Source organism: Desmodus rotundus, chromosome 4 (assembly GCF_022682495.2).
Source record: "Desmodus rotundus isolate HL8 chromosome 4, HLdesRot8A.1, whole genome shotgun sequence".
NCBI classification, from domain to species: domain Eukaryota; kingdom Metazoa; phylum Chordata; class Mammalia; order Chiroptera; family Phyllostomidae; genus Desmodus; species Desmodus rotundus.
Window position 1 is genome coordinate 28,466,569 of NC_071390.1, and position 17,522 is coordinate 28,484,090.

At 37.7% G+C, this 17,522-nt stretch overlaps 1 protein-coding gene across 8 annotated transcripts in view; it reads left to right on the plus strand.

Moving 5' to 3' along the window:
- The window catches only part of CPEB3 (cytoplasmic polyadenylation element binding protein 3), a 176,665-nt gene that overhangs the window by 69,081 nt on the left and 90,062 nt on the right, over positions 1–17,522 (plus strand). For all 8 annotated transcript variants that reach the window (XM_053922457.1, XM_053922461.1, XM_053922460.1 and 5 more), the window contains exon 4: positions 3,515–3,571. In XM_053922457.1, the coding sequence (XP_053778432.1) occupies positions 3,515–3,571 (57 nt within the window). The remainder of the gene's footprint in view (positions 1–3,514; positions 3,572–17,522) is intronic.

The following is a 17,522-nucleotide window of genomic DNA, read 5'->3' on the forward strand; positions in this document are numbered from 1 at the left end:
GGGGTAGTGCCTGTGAGAACATTTTTAAGTATTTGAATTTTTTCTTCCTTCACCATTCATGGAACTGAAATTTGAAAAATGAAAAGAACAGGTGTCAGTTGAAAACTGACCTTGAAGGGTTTGCTTTTCAAATCTGGGGGGAAAATAGCTATCTTCTGATAATTGTGCTTTAAAACATTTAGATTGACAGAAATTTGGAAGGAATAGATACCACTCCTTTGGTATAGAAGCATTTTTATTTATTCATTACAATTTAAATGTAGTGGCATGTAGCCTTTCACAAAATTGGCCCTTTGGGTGGAATGTCGAGGTTCCCTTGTTTTAGAAAAAGTGCAGCTTAGTTATATTTAGTTTGTTCAGAAAAATAAACTGTCTCTTCACCTACTTTAATTGTTACTCTAGGTCTATGTTTGTGCTATCTTCCTTCAGCTCTTATCAGTTTGTCTTGTATACAAGTTAGCAGATTGCATAGACGTTTAGGGCACAAGTTCTGAGTTAGCAAAAAGGGGTTGTTCTTGTTCTATTGATACACAAAAGGGAGGATGGTAGATAGAAGTTGAGTGAGTTTTTCATATAGGTACCTCCCATTAATTTGCCCAGTGATCCTTTCAATATAGCAGTCGTCACCTGAGGGCTCCCCCGTCCCCATGAGAGTTTTAAAAGAAAAAGACGATGGGTACTTTAATCAAGTATACGACCTCCAGAAATTCTGATTTAATTGTTCCTGAGTAGAGCCTGAAATGAGGAAACGTAGTAGGCACAAAGGAATTGGTAACATGCTACAAATGATCCACTGCTGGTATGCAAACGAACTAGGATTTGACCTCAGGTCTAAGCTCACAGCTTTTGCTTCTGGTTCTTTGGAACATATTTAGAATATTATAGTACCAAACTTTTACCATTTTTCCTTGAAAGGAAATTAAAGCATTTTATTGTATTTTTACATATATTACATCTTATGGCTACTTTTTTTTGAAGGAATATCTTCAACCTCATAAAGTAGTGTGAAACAATCTAGTAGAATATCCATTTTGTCTTACAACCTTTTTTAGAACATGGCACTTAGTTTCTGTCTGGGAAGGTCTCTTCAAGGACTTGACTTTTTAGAGCAAATGAGGATGATTAGAGGAAGATACAGCAGTTGTTCCCTATCACATAACGTTGCAGAAGTGAAGAGGTGACTCATAATTAAGTATGAATTAATGAAGATTCTAATTTTTTATTTTGGACATATAGAAGTGTGGGTTTAGTTGGACTCTGAAACTTTGAATAACAGTAGAGGTAGTTTTTTATAACTGGCCTCTTAAATATGAATGTGAACTGAGCTTATAAAACTGTAATTTTTACAGTCTGAGTAACCATATGGAACCCTATTCTCTGAACTCTCCCTCCACTCTCTCTCGCCCCCATTTATCAGACCCTGTGCAGTGGGGAAAGTAGGACACAGTCTCAGGTTTCCACAGCATCATTTAACTCAGTAAAACCAAGCATACCTTCCTCAGTCTTCGAAACCTTATATTTTACACTATACTTAAAAGATAGCTAGCTGACAAGAACAATTTAAAAATAGCAAGCCACGCACAGGTGACAAAATGTCACGCTGGCAGCACCAGACTGCATTAACAAAAATCACCAGATGTCACACACTTGATTCTATTTTCACAGCTGATTAAACAGCAGTATTTGTTGGACAAAAGAAAGGGGAAAAAATGGCCTCATCTGAATTTGGAATCAGCTTTTCTTTTGCTGTTATATATATTTTCTCTCCTCCAAAATCCCTGTAAGACTTAAGGTGTACAATATATTAAACAAAAAATAAAATTATAAGATCATTTCCAATTTTAGAAAAGAAACCTTTACATACATATACTCCCTAAACTGGAAGACTGTAGATCAGTATGTTAACAGAGCTTGTCTTTGGTGATCTTGTTTACTTCATTTTTCTGAATTGTGTAATTTTTCTCCAATGAAATGTATTGTAATCATTTATAATCTAATGATTACAATACATTATAATTACAATACTTTATAATCTAAACATTAATTTTTGAAGAGGTAAAGAAAGTAGCTTTAAGAAGCTATACGTGATTTTACTAAAAAGATTGCATTTAGTTGGGGAGAATTAGATTATACCTAAATAATCGGTTCTGGTGGGTGTGGCATCGACCCAGAGTTTCTTATAATATATCTTTTATTGATGATATTGATCCAGAGATCTTTTGGGTCAAAGAGGCCAACAGAATTAGGGAGGATACCAGGAAAAGCAAAATGTTTCTGCTTTTTAGCAAACCACGAGATGACTGACCTTTTACAATTACATGTAATGCTGTGTTTGTTTCTTATCTCCAGCTTTCTTTGCATTATTCCCCACCCCCAGTACTATTGAAAGTTATTTAAACAATGGTAGTGACCTAAAATTAACATTTCTCTAAGACTTTCATGGTAACTCTTGACGTAATTGGACATGAAAACCTTCCAGAGCCAAGTTTGTAGATACTAGCTTTACACAAAAGCATTGTTTCAATAATGATTTTGTTGCAGTAATTGGTCAAGAAAACATAAGAAGTACATTCTTCCCATATAAGACTCTGTGTTTCATTTTTCTATTCATACATCCTCCTCCCTTTTCTAAATAATTAATGAAAAAGCAAACCAAATGTCTACATCTTCTACTCTTAACCCTGGAGGGTATTAGTTGAAAATTCTGATTTATTCTTATCATCTTATAGACCAGAGATTGACAAACTTTGTAAAGGGCCAGAGAATTAATATTTTAGGCCTGTGGGCCACATGGTCTCTGTCACATTATATTTCTTTTTTAATTTTTGTTTTTACAACCCTTTAAAAAGGTAAAAATCATTCTTAGAGGAGGTGTACAAACACAGGGGGCCAGTCAGTGTGGGCAGAAGTCTGCAACCCTTATTACTACTATCAGGTCATATACTAACTAGTTAGAGATGGGGGCAACAACAAGAACCCTAGATTTTTAGGCCAGTCATTGTTCCCCGGTCTATTATATAAATTTTATCATCTTCCAGTTGCCATTCTGATAATGGTTGCATTTTTGAGTCACTCTGAGACCTTTATCTTTTTATTCCCTCTAAGCTTTAAGTTTATATATTTCTTGAATTCATTATTCTGCTGCTTGTATTTGAAGGGCACTATGAATGGTGGATTAAATGAAATGCTTAATCAGGGAGTTGGCATGTTTAAATCGGAATGCGGGAGTTGCATTAAAATTTCAGGCAATTATAATGGAAGCTTCTTTTTTGCTTTGTTTTGTTCTGTTTATTTGTTGTTGTTGAGACTTTGGCTTTGTTTTAAGATTTTTCATTTGTATATTTTATGACTTGATTTTAAAATTGTTGTAATTGCTATGGCCTTTGATAGCATTGTTTGTTATAGATTCATTTGTTTTAGCTTTTTGTAATCTTTGTATTTTACAATGTGTTTGAAACAATTATATTAAGCATTATTTTCTTTGTGCTTAAAATAAAATTATTTTATTTTTTAGGACGCATGGGAATAAATTTCCACCATCCAGGAACAGATAATATTATGGCACTTAACAGTAAGTCTTCATGTGAAATAAAATTAGCAGTCAAGTTTACAGCATGTTATTTCTACTTTTTAAATTGTTGATTATATTTCAACCTTTCAGTGAGTGCAATATAGACCATTATTTTATACTAGTGGTTCTCCAAGTGTGGTGCCTGGACCAGCAGCATCAGCATCATTTGGAAACAGGTCCTACAGGTGATTCTGATGGTGGCTAAAGTTTGGGAATGGCTACTGTATACCACGGGTTGATGAACTATAGCCCTATGAGACAAATCTGGCGCACTGCCTGTTTTTGTAAAGAGCTTTATTGGAACACAGCCATGTTCATTCATTTATGGATTGTCTGCAGCTACTTTTGTGTTACAATGGCAGAGCCCAAAAAGCCTAGACTCTACTGTCTGGTCCTTTACAGAGAACTTCTCCAACCCCTGCTGCATACCATTGGATGGAGTAAGGAGAGAGAGGAGAAAGAAAGGAGGGAGGTGGGGAGAGAGAGGGAGTAGGTTAGAGAATGTGAATGAATAACTCAACTTACTTACACATAACTCAGAATTCTCTCATTTTGGTAGATAGCCAACAGGTGCATCAAACTGGACCTAAGGGGTCTGCTGTTAGTGGAGTTTACATCAGGGGTCTCCCATTAGTGGAGGTGTCAAGAGCTTTGCAGGTTAGAAATATTTTTGTTAGTAATAATTGTTGGATTGAGTCTGGAGCATCAAAACCTTATTAACAAGAAAGTCATTGTATTAATAATACTGGAAGAAATATCTGGCTGGCATCAATTCTCCTTCCAAGTGTCTATGGACCAAATACTTTGCGGAAGACATCATATTCTCAGCTCTCCTGATTTGTTGGGAAAGACAGGTAGCATGTGAGCATTCTCACTTCTCAGTTACTTCCTAAGTTGCCAATTTCCCATTCTTCAGTGTTCCTAGTACATACCTTCCAATTATTCTTTCCTCTGAGAATCACCACTGCTGATGTCATCTAAGCTGAAATTGTCAGTTGTCAAAAGGACCTATATAAGCCATTGACTTAGGTTTTCTCCTCTACCAAACAAGTGATAATTAGGTTGTCTACTCTTATCCTCTCAGATATACAAGCTAACTCTTGATACACATGGGGGACATACTGGGTAAATCTAGGACTGTATATGGTACTACCCCTTTCCCCCTTGCTTGAGTAGGGATGTTAAAATGCCAGTGGAGTTCCTTAGGGCAGATTTTAGGTTAGCTCTAAAATATGTGTTTCGTATTTCTTTTGGTTCTGATACGTAGCCTGCCTCCAGTGAGCGCTGCAGAGAACCCTGGCAGTGCTTGAAGATGCAGGTTCTGGCTCACTGCATGCACATTTTGTTCTGAATAGCTAGTATCCCCTCTTTTGGAGGGTCTTGGAAACAGTGAAAATTCCAGACTATTCACCTCTGTTTTTTAATTTCTAATAGAAAGGTCACTTTACATTTAGATTATGCTATCTAAATTTTTTTTTCTAGAAGTACTTACATTGGGGTGAAGATTAATAGGCATGCTTATCTTGCTGAGCTTCAGTGATTTTGTGAATGTTTGTGAAAACACTTCAGCTAGATTGAAGGAAAGAACAACATGGTAGTGTGTTTGCCTGAGGAATGAGTGTGTATTTGAGAAAAGGTCTAATTTCTCATGATGTGCGTCCTCTTTTGCAAGGAGAAGATATAATTTACGATTTTCCATTTTAAAAAGTGAAGCTAGAAGACATTTTTCTTTCTAAAAGGTTTGATTCTCTTTAATTCTCTGCTTCTTTTTTAAAATATTTTTATTGATTATGCTATTACAGTTTTCCCAGTTTTTCCCCTCTACCCCCCTCCGCCCTGCCCCCCCATCCCTCCAACATTGCCCTCCCTTAGTTCAAATCCATGGGTTGTACATACAAGTTCTTTGAGTCCTCTGTTTCCTATGGCATTTTTTCTCTCTCTCCATCTATTTTATGCCTACTAATTATGCTGCTTCTTCCCTGTGCCTTTCCCCTCCCCCACTGAAATCCCTTAGTGTGATGCCCATTTTTCTGATTCTGTTCCTGTCCTAGTTGTTTGCTTAGTTTTTGTTTTCATTGTTTTTCATTTCTTTTAGGTTCATTTGTTGATAGTTGTGAGTTTACTTTATTGTTCATATTTTTGATCTTCTTTTTCTTACATAAGTCCCTTTAACATTTCATATAATAATGGCTTGGTGACAATAAGCTCCTTGAACTTGACCTTATCTGGGAAGCACTTTATCTGCCCTTCCATTCTAAATGAAAGCTTTGCTGGATAGAGTAATCTTGGATGCAAATCCTTGCCTTTCATGACTTCAAATACTTCTTTCCAGCCCCTTCTTGCCTGCAAGTTTCTTTTGAAAAATCAGCTGATAGTCTAATGGGAACTGGTTTGTAAGTAACTCTCTCCTTTCCTCTTGCTTCTTATAGGATTCGGTCTTTATATATAATCTTGGGTAACTTAATGATGATGTGCCTTGGTGTGTTCCTCTTTGGGTCCAACCTCTTTGGGACTCTCTGGGCTTCCTGGACTTCCTGGAAGTCTGTTTCCTTCACCAGATTGGGGAAGTTTTCCTTCATTATTCAAACAAGTTTTTAATTTCTTGGTCTTTCTCTTCTCCTTCTGGCACCCCTATAATTCGGATATTGGAACGTTTCAGGTTGTCCCAGAGGTTTGTAAGAGTCTCTTCACTTTTTCAAATTCTTGTTTCTTCATTTTGTTCTGGATGGATGTTTATTTTTTCCTTTTGTTCCAAATCATTGCTTTGAGTCCTGGTTTCCTTCCTGTCATTGTTGGTTCCCTGAACATTCTACTTTATTTCACTTTGGGTATCTTCATTTGTTCTTTCATTTTTCGACCAAGCTCCATCAGTTCTGTGAGCATTTTGATTACCAGGGCTTAAAATTCTCCATCATTAGGTTGGCGATCTCCTCCTTGCTTAGCTCTCTTTCTGAGGCTTTACTCTGTTCTTTCATTTGGGCCATATTTCTTTGTGCTGGCCTAGCTGATAGGTTGTAAGGGGGCGGAGCCTTAAGTATTCACCAGGGGCAGGGCAACCCTCCTTGCTGCGCTGTGGCACTGCCTGTGGGGCAGGAGCCAGGGAGGGAACTGGCCAGAGGAGAAGCTCGCCTGCTCTAGCACACTTTTCAACGGTCTCTTGGAGGACTCTTGGACTCCCCTGTGAGACTAGGAGCTTTTCCTACCACTGCAACTGCCCTGGCCCACAGCCACCTCTGAGTCCCCTTAAGTCAGCCCCTCCTGCAGAGCCTGCTGAGCTGGGCGGTCAGCCCTGCCCCCACAGTCCGCAGAGTTGATGCAGTTTTTCTGAGTCTGCTCCTGCGGTCTGCTGCCTTACGGGTCTGGCTGTTCTGGTTGATTTTTTCTTTAATTCCTTTGTTTCCGGAGTTCCATGCAGTTTGATTTTATGGCGCTTTTGGTTGTTTATTGATTTCAGATTGGTTGTTATCCTCCTTTTGGTTGCGCGAGGAAGGGAAGGGTCTCAACCTATGCCTCCATCTTGGCCAGAATTCTTACTCTCTGTTTCTTAATAAGTGATTTTGTATATGTTCTTTCCACTTTGTGCACGTTATTTAAAGTGTCCCTTTTAGCCTCTAAGGTTTCTCATCCGTAAGGGAAGGGGACTGGATTAGGTCATCTTAATGATTGCTTTCAGACTAAAGATTCTGAGTCTGTAATACATTTTAAAATACCAAAAGGGTCATTTTGCCAATATTTGTATCAAATGTTCAAGGGTTATGCATATTTGCAACTTTATGCTAAATATCAGAGTGTATCTATCTTCAAATGACTCTGAGTGCTGTCCTGTAATCTCCTCAAAGTTAACCATAAAAACGGAGTTTGACATTTATGTTACTTACATCAGTTATCTTTCAAAGTTGACTGTAACTTGAAATTATCAGAATAAATAAAATATCCTCCCTTAAAAGGTATTTGTGAGACCTACAGGCTTTGATATATTTGCTGTGATAAAGCTTTTTTAAATTTTTGTATAACTAGTTGGGCCTGGCCCGTCTGGTGACTTGTGTATGTAATACAAATACAAACACACCTATGTATTTTTTGTCTTCCTTCTTATGCCTGCCATTTGTCAGCCCAGCCATTATTGTCCTGTGACTGGTCTGTGCTTCCTTTCCCTCGGCTTTCCTATAGGAATAATTGAAATGGAGTCACAAGTCACAGAAACATTATTAATTCAGAATTTGTAATTATTGGAAGATAGTGGGTTGAAGTTAAACTGTATTTTCAGACAGGAAGGGACTAGCTAAGAAAATTTGAGTCAATGGTTAAATTTAAAACAAGAAATGTGAGTCAGTTGTAGTTCCTTCTTTCCTTTTTTTTTTGTACTTCCTTCTTTTTTATACTTTCTTGCTATGCAAAGTCTATGCCTCCTAACTCTGTATATACACTACCATTCACTGTGTTTTCAAAAACTCTTCTAGCCGCCTTTTCCATGATCTCGCCAAAACCCAAATCTCTTCTGAAGACATCACATACTCAGCTCCCCTGACTTGATGGTAAAGACAGTAGCATGATGAGCATTCTCACTTCTCAGTGCTACTTTCAACGCTTTGAGTGGGCCAATTTCCTTTTTTTTTCCCTGGTGTTCCTAGTGCTCACCTTCCGTTTATACTTTCCTCTGAGAATGAACACTACTGATGTCATCTAGGAGACAGAAAATGGAGCTTGGGAGAAGAAAATAGGATACAAACTATATAAAACAGATCTATAGGCATTCAGGGTGTAGAAGGACTGGCAAGATTTGTATAAAGCCAAAGAATCCACTGATATGTCCTATTTAAGGTCATGAATCTAGCAAGAATTAGCAGGGCAACCTTTGGGGAGGAAACTAAGAGTTATATAAATTCTGGCTTTTCCTGAAAATGTTAGGTCCTCAAGTATTGTAGAACATAGAAGGGCAGATGGGAGAAGAAATTCCCCATCTTGATCCCATCGTAAAACCTGCCACTTGTTTGGTATTTCCTATATAAAGTTAGTTCTGAAACAACATGCCCCTTCCTTTTAACCTGGTAATATACCTATTTTTTGTGGTTTTGGTTACATTCTAGGTGTAGAGTTGAGTTTAGCACTTGTGGGCTTATACAGAACTGATGCCTGACTTGGTGATTTTACCTCTTTTATCATGGTCCTCAGAAAAGGCTATTGATTAGTCAAGTGATCCAAATTTATGGTCAATAATGTTCAAAACTGGAATGTCTGGTCTTGTAATTTACTCTCTAAGACAGTGGTATCAAACTCATTTTCACCGGGGGCCACATCAGCTTCACGGTTGCCTTCAAAGGGCCAAATGTAATTTCAACTCCTTAACAGTTAAGGAGTAGTTACATTTATACAGTCCCAAAATCATTTCAGCCCTTTGCAGGCAACCACGAGGCTAATGTGGCTCCCGGTGAAAATGAGTTTGACACCCCTGCTCTAAGAGCTGCCGAGCATATCTACTTGAGTCCTTCTGACTGGTCAACTCCTCTTTTTCCAAATAGAGAATGGGCTTGGGAAACAGTTAAATATCAGAAAGTTGCCTGATGTCTACAGTACTAGAAACAGTGTGGCTTAAGGGATAGTATCACTCAGCTTCCAGGAGGTCTCTTCCAAGCAGACTGGAAGGCATGTGAAACCTGCAGAGAGAGCAGTGAATTAGCAAAGCCAAGAAAAGCATCGTCTAGGGTCAGGCAAGTCTGGTTCCACTTCCTGCAAACTATTGACTTTGGGGCCACATTCTTAACTCCAGTGTTTCTAGTTTCTTCACCTGCGAAATGGAGGCAACAATCACTGAAGTGGCTATATACAGGCATACTTCAGTAAAGTGAGTCATAACCTTTTTGCTGGTCTTGGCTTCAATTTGTAAAAAATACAACCTCTGTGAAACAGAATAAAGCGAAGTGCAACAAAACAAGTATGCCTGTATAAATCTTATAAAACTTAGCATCATGATTGACTAGTAAATAATGCCCAGGTGAGCGGCTATTGTAATGGTTTACATCAGTTTTATTGCTGCCTTTTTAAGATTTCCTTTTCTTTGCGTGTTAGACTTTCAAAACATGAGTTTTTCTTACATTGGTTATATTTAGAGAGGTGTTTTCCTGATGGAATTTAAGATAGAACATCTACAAGTCTCTCATGGGCTACAGTGGCTGTACTGGGGTATATTACTATCTCTGTTAGTGTGAATCATTTTTTCTGCACGAAATGCTTTTTGCCTCTGTCCTCTGACTTTGGAATGTGCACCTTCTTTGGGACTTAGAGTTGCTGTATCTCTCATGACATTTGTCACTTTTAAAGGTGCCATACAGTGATGCTTGGAATGTAAAATGGTACAGCTGTTTTGGACAAGACTTTGGCAGTTTTCTTAAAAAGTTAAACATACACCCACCATATGATCCAGCAATTCTGCTCCCAGGAGTTTACCCAAGAGTAAAAATGAAAACATATGTTCACACAAAGACATGTATGTGTCTTTATTATGAGCAATTCATAATAACCAAAATTATAAGTAATCTAAATGTTCCTCAACTGGAGAATAGCTAAATAAATTGTGGTACATTCATAAATGGAAAAAGTTCGGCAGTATAAAGGTACGAAGTGTTGATCCATGCTACAACATGAATGACTCAATACAATTATGCTGAGTTAAAAAGCTAAATGAAAATACTAGATGATTCAATTAATGTAAAGTTGTAGAAAATGTAAATTGAACCTGTAGTGACATAAAATACAACAGCTTCAAGAATTTTTTGAAGTAATTTTGTCCCCTTCAGAGGTCAAAAATAGAGCCTTAAACCTTGGAAGAGCCTTGTGATAAGGATGGCATGTAGCTGAGCAAGTCTTTGAATCTCCTCAGTCTCTCCTTAGTTCAAAACCCTGCAAGAAGACAGTTATGATACTCTTTCTAACTACCTCATCATTTTTGTGAGATTTGCATAAGATTGGGCACGTACACGCATTAGGTGTTATTACTGCTACATTTGAAAAATAGGGGGCATAGTCTTATTTAGAGAAGATTTGCCGTAGAGTGACTTTTTTAGACCATAGCTTTGTAATGTAACAGAGGTTCAGTTTTATTTAAATTAGAAGTGTGAATGCCTTTTATTTTCTGATATCTTTCAACTTGCAACTGGACGGTATTCCAAGATATGAGAGGTGAATAAGAAATTTGAAGTGGCACTTTCCCTCTGACAGACAGAGATAATTGTTTGTCCTCCCTCTTCCTTATCAGAGTTTTTAAAACATTGGTAAATCAAGGAGTCCTAGAATAAAATCTGGACAGTTTGAAGACTTAAAATTTTAATATCTTAAAATTCACTTGCTTAGGAAAGGTCATTGATTTGTCATAGTTGACACATCGAGGAACTTGGAGCTTTAGATTATGCTGTTTTCTACTTTTTTCCTCTTATTAACGCCTTGAAAATATTTTGGAAGTTTTTTGCTTATTCTATTTGAACTGAAGGCTGCCAGAGCATTTGTTGAATCAAAAGAAGAAGTGTTAAAGGGTTTTGGTATGAACTTTTGTGTTGGGCAGAGACTCCTCTTCCTCCTCCTTTTCATTCTCTGCTGGGAGTGAACTCCTTGGGGAGAGGCTCAGCTGAGAAGTGGCAGAGGGAGCTGAACACATGATGCTTTTATGCCAAAATGGGAATAGAGCCAGGTTGGCTAGAATTCCAAATGGAATTTTCCAAAATTTGAAGATACATTGTATTTCTGTTCACCATAAATGTACATAAATACATAATTTTTTAGCAGAGTACTAAGATAGTGGAGGAGGTATTTTAAGAGATTCTCTGATTCAAGGCATTGTCTTTGAGTATTCTGAATTTTTAGAAGACAAGATCTAGTGCTGCTAATTCTGTCTAAAAATTAACACAGTTGTGGTATGAATATAATAAATTATGGCTAATTAAAACTGAAAAGTAGTGTTGGAAAGGATGCGGAGAAAAGGGAACCCTAGTGCACTGTTGGTGGGATTGCAGACTTGTACAACCACTATGGAAAGCAGTATGAAATTTCCTCAGAAAACTAAAAATGGAAATGCCTTTTGACCTAGCAATTCCACTGCTAGGATTATACCCTGAGAACCCTGAAACACCAATTCAAAAGAACCTATGCACCCCACTGTTCATAGCAGCACAATTTACAATAGCCAAGTACTGGAAGCAACCTAAGTGCCCATCAGCAGATGAGTGGATCAAAAAACTATGATACATTTACATGATGGAATTCTATGCAGCAGAGAGAAAGAAGGAGCTCCAACCCTTTGCAGCGGCATGGATGGAACTGGAGAGCATTATGCTAAGTGAAATAAGCCAGGCGGTGAGGGACAAATACCATATGATCTCACCTTTAACTGGAACATAACAAAAGAAAAAAGCAAACAAAATATAACCAGAGACATTGAAATTAAGAACAATCTAACAATAGCCAGAGGGGAGAGGGGAGGGGGGAGGGAAGAGTGGGGGGAAGGGTTTTCAGGAACTACTATAAAGGACACATGGACAAAACCAAAGGGGAGGGTGGAAGCAAGGCAGGGAGGTGGGTTTGGGTGGGGTGGGGGGGGAGGGTGGGGAGAAAATGCAGACAGCTGTGATTGAACAATAAAATAATTTTTAAAAAATGAAAAGTGATTAGAGGGATATGTAATGGTCTGTGACTTTCAAGTACTCAAGTTTCAAATTATTTTGGATGGATGTTGTATATGAAGGTAGTTGAGTCCCTAAGAACATTGTTATTTTGTTTTGTTTTACCCTTCTCATTTTACAAACAGGGAAGCTGAGATTCAAGAGACTATGAGAGTCTAGTCTTTGGCTAGAGTAACCTGATGGGGCCAGGAGCAGAACCTTCTACCTCCAGGTTGAGGGTTTTAACCATTGTTTTAAATACTTGATTTTGAGAGTGGTTGTATTCTTTTTATACTAGTTTAACACAAACACACAAATTCATTGTCTCTGGAAAAATTATTTTTCTGTTATTTGTTACCTTATTTATGCTCTGAATGCTTAATAAATCTTCTTTGTGATAAGCATGGTCTACATGGCCTGACATTGAACATTGTAAAAAAGTGAAATCTGAAATATTCTTGACTCACTTTATTGGATTTTGGAAGTTCTTTGTGTGTTTGAATAAGTGACAGAAATAGGGTGCTTCCAATCTAATAATAAAGATGCGGGAAACTGAAAAGTTACCTACTTTCCCCTGTGAACTTCCCATTTATAGCCCTCACTATGCTTGTAATTAACTAATGTTGGTGTTTCTTCTTAATATGTATGCTTCAAGAGGGCAGAGACTAGCTTTTATTCACAGCTGTTCACTGGCTTCAAATGCAACAAGTACTCAGTATGGGAGACCAAAAGAGAAGGAAAGTTATCTAAGAGAGACTGAAAAGCAGAGTGTTAATAGTCTTAGGGAATATTCAGTCCACTGTAGTTCCTTCCTGAAGATTTGTTTTAACACTTCCTTTTGGAAGACGGTAATAATATATATGGATCTAGCAATTAACAGTTCACAAAGTGCTTTCACAAACCTCTGTGTTTATAACAGTTTTCCAGGACATGGTCAAACCCCACTTTCCTGGAGCACCAATTTCACCCCATGACTATCCAAACAAATATGGCTGTGTAATATAGTATATGAAGCTACAGTATAGTTTTTAAGATACTACTGGAGATTTCAAAGGGTTTTCTAGATTTCAAGTTTTAAGAATGTTCCATGATTCATTTTTCTTTGCCATTGGGTCACTTGGATAGGAAAGTCGAGAATGATGGTCATTCATTTCATCCTTATTGCAACCTTCTTTAAAACATGGCAGTGTCTTCATTTTCTAGTAAAGGTAAAGAACTTGTTGATGTCATATTGCCATCAAATAGCCACCTATGGCTTGACACACACTTTATTCTGCAGTCCCTTAGTCCAGTGTGATTTCTACTCTTGAGTTTTCCCAAAATGATCACTGAGGTTTCATTTAGCTCCTTTATAAGGGTTAGCTAAATAATATTTTATTGATTGTGGAGAATTAGTGCACTTCCAAAAGGATCAGTTTTTCTTTCACAACATAGTCTTCCTTGTTAGTGGCAGGAATTTTAACCATATTTCCCCTTGAGGCCTCTGGTAGATGCAGACTGTGAGTCTGAGACTTTGGTATGCAGATGATCCCTAGGTGAGTTAAGTAGATGAAACTTTGCCTTCTTTTCTTTGTTCTCTACACACATATACTTTTGTTTTCTGACTAAAGTCTTTTTTCAGCCTAATAAAGTGGAAATAATGCAGTTTGGTGGGGGGAGTGCAAACAGATCTGGGTTTAAATCCTTGATCCATTACTTACTTGCTGTGTGAACCAGAGCAGGTTATCTGGTTTTTGTTTTAAATGGACAGATTAAGCCCTGGCTGAGTGATCTAGTTGGGTGGAGCATTGTCCCATATACCAAAAGGTTGCAGGTTTGATTCCCAGTCAGGGCACCTACACCTAAGTTGTGGGTTCAAACCCTGGTCAGGGCACATCCAGGAGGCAACTGATCAATGTTTCTCTCTCACATCAATGTTTCTCTCTCTGTCTCCCTCTCTCTAAAATCAATAATAAAATATCCTCAGGTGAGGATAAATAAATAGATAAAATGGACATAGTAACCTCTTCTTTACAAATGGTAAGGTTAAATGTGCAATGTTGCTATCACCAAATCTAGCAAGAAATACAGACCTAACAAATGGTGCTCTCTGCTTCTTCCTTCTTCTGCCTTCCCCCCTTTCCTTTTTTTCTGTTGAGGTAGCAATAATTTTTAATCTTGGCTCTACAACCAAAATGGAAACCAAAGTATTGGGTTGGCTAAAAAGTCCATATGGTTTTTTATGTAAATTAAAAGACACATTTTGCATTATCACCAATAACTGTTGATTTGGACATTTTGAGTATGTCGGTTCTCTCCTGTGTGGTATAGTATTGAGTGTTCTCAATGTCTCTATTTGATCACTATCAACTTCAACTGGTCTACCTGACCATGGAGTATCATCGAGTGAGAAATCTCTAGCACAAAACTTCTTGAGCCAGTTTTGACATGTTTGCTCAGTCACAACACCATTTCCATACACTGCACAAATCTTATTTTTAATGTTTCAGTTGCATTTTTATCTTTCTTGAAATAATGAAGCATAATATGCCAAAAATGTTGCATATTTTCTTCCATTTTTCAATATTAAAATGGCTACACAAAAATTCGCCAGTTTTGATAAGTTTTTTTTTTTAATGGATGCCGATATGACAGCTGCCACAATCTAAATCTAACAAAATTGTTTTGAGTGAACTTAAAGACAAGTAAGTGCTACTAGAACCATCATAAGGGAGAAAAAATGAACTTTCTGACCAACACAATAGAAAATACCTGTGACCCCATACTAAAGACTGTAATTTAATTGGTCTGGGATGAAATCTGGTTGTGGAGGGTGAGTGAGGGGTGGATGGAAAAGACAACAATTAGAAGTAGTTACCTCTTCATAGACCTAATGCCACCCCCATACCCTTTGCCAAAGTCTGTCTTTGAGCAAGAAGGAATCAAGTAGTATAAGGGCTGTGTGTCATCCATTTGCTCCTATTCTTTCTTTCTCCTCAGGGCTTAGTCTGCTTTTATTCCCTAAGGTTTTCCAAGTTCAGGTCAAAAGAAATAGCTATTTTAAGAGGTGAGGGCAGGGATGTTGGAAATGAGCAGCTCTCATGTTGCTTGAGCTCTTCCCAAATTCTCAGGTCAAGTCCTTTCCATAACTTTTTTTTTTCCATGAAGGAACCTCCTCTTTGCCACATGAGAGGAGCCTTGTTGGTAGGGAAGAGACAAGGAGCACTGACCTATGGGCCAGGCCTTTGACTCTGCTTAGGCTCCTGAGCACACTAGCACCCATTCTGTTCACTGTCTCTTCTCTTTGGAATAATTCCCTGTATCATTTGGGGATTTGGAAATGTAAGATTAACATGTATTGGCCATCCTGAACAGTCTACAAGTTGAGTATTTATATACAATTTGAAGAAACCTCATAAGATTTCTGGCAGAGTAGTTTAGATAAGATGGTTTCTTTGAGAACCTATACCAGATATTTGGGTGCATACCTCTGTAGCAGGCAACTTCAGGCCTGATTTGGACAGATTGGTGTGTATAAAATACAAAATACTCTTATGTGATTAGAATCCTCATGACTTCTCTTGATTTCTTTTCAGGGTGGGGGGTGCAGTTATTGTATCATTTAGCAACATGCCACTAAAATAAAAGTAGGGGATAGTTAATTATTCTCCGTGGAATGCTTCACACAGGTGTGAAGGTGCATAAACATCACCTGAAGTAAGTAGATGTGGATGTCCACTCTTTCTAACCAGTGACAGCAATATAATGCAGAGGTTCTTTACTTAGGTTTGTTTCCAGGGAAATTTTATCAGACATAGACATCTTGAATATTTTTTTGTTTTGTTTTGTTTTAATTAGTAATTTAGGAAATGAACCTAGAATTCAGAGTGATTAGTTTGGTAACACGTTGTATATTGAGGAGGTTCTATTATTAGTAAGCTATATGATAAATGAAGTTTAGAAAGTAACTTAATACTAGATGTGTGTGCCACTGCAAGATGGCATAGCAAAGCCTTGAACTGCACTTTGAACAAGATGGGAAAATGGAAATAAACAAGGAGATATCGAGATTCTTGTGCTGATTGTATGGTACTTATATGTATTATAATGATACTATCAAAAGAGTGGGTTGAATTGGTGCGACTGGAGTATATGGGTCTGATGTGTGGAATGGTGTGAATGAGGATCTGAAAGGTGGTTAGGAGTCAGATGGAGAAGGGCCTTCAATGATCTCATGAAAAGCTTGGACAGACAAGTGTTATCTTAGTGGAAGATAGGTTTATCCAGGGATGAATGCTTAGGATGATGTGGGATATGGAAAATGATTTCTTATGAAGAATAGCTAAATATATCTTCATTATAGAAAAGAGACAACCAAAAGGAATAAAAGTAGGATTAGGCTGAGGTTTATGGTTAATAAAAAGGCAAGTGTAAGAAAGAACTTTCTAACTTATAAGAATGGTCCTACAATGAAGAATTGGTATTTAGTTTTCCAGTCATGTTCTATGGGACCTCAGTGTCCAGGGAGTGTCCCTTTAAGGGATACTATGGGAGAAAGATACCTGACAGGTGGGGCTCAGGGTCCCTGTGCTGCATCAGCCTGAATAGCCTTGTTCAGGAAACAAATATCATTTATTTGTCAGGGTTCATTAGTTGGAGGAGAGGGTTCTGCTACTTAGAAAAAAAGTTTGAAAAAATGGTTAGAAGAGGCTGAAGGGAGCCTCCTTATTCTTGTACCTAACTTTTGATGAAGGTATTATAGCAGAACCAGGAAGAGCTGCAGGCCCCAACCTTTTTGGCACCAGGGACCAGTTTCGTGGAAGACCAGGGGACAGGGTTGGGGAGGATGTTAGGGTGGAGCTCGGGTAAGCTTCGCTGGCTCTCCCACTGGACCCCTGAAGTAGAACATCTTTGTGTTGCTTACAGAAGTAACTTCTGTTTTGTTTGGGAGATGGATTAAAGATCTACAGGTTTCCTGTAAGGTTTTGTTGTCAATGAAATGGAATGTTGTAAAAGTTCAGTTGTTTAGAATGCAGAATACAGTTTTGTATTATTGATGATAATTAGATTTTCTAACCAATTCAGAAAAATATCTATTAACGTACTGATTTTTTCATAAAATCAGCTTCATAAAATAACAGCCTTAATTGTAATGATTAATAGAAGACAATAGTGCTATGGTAGTAATAATGAAATAAAACAAAATTTGATTGGGAAGTTCTCTTTTTATTAATTCTAGGTTATGCTACTAAAAGCAAACACTGAGAAGAGGGTGAAGTTTGTGGAAATTCTGAAGGAATTTCTGGGTGTGTTCAAGGACTTTA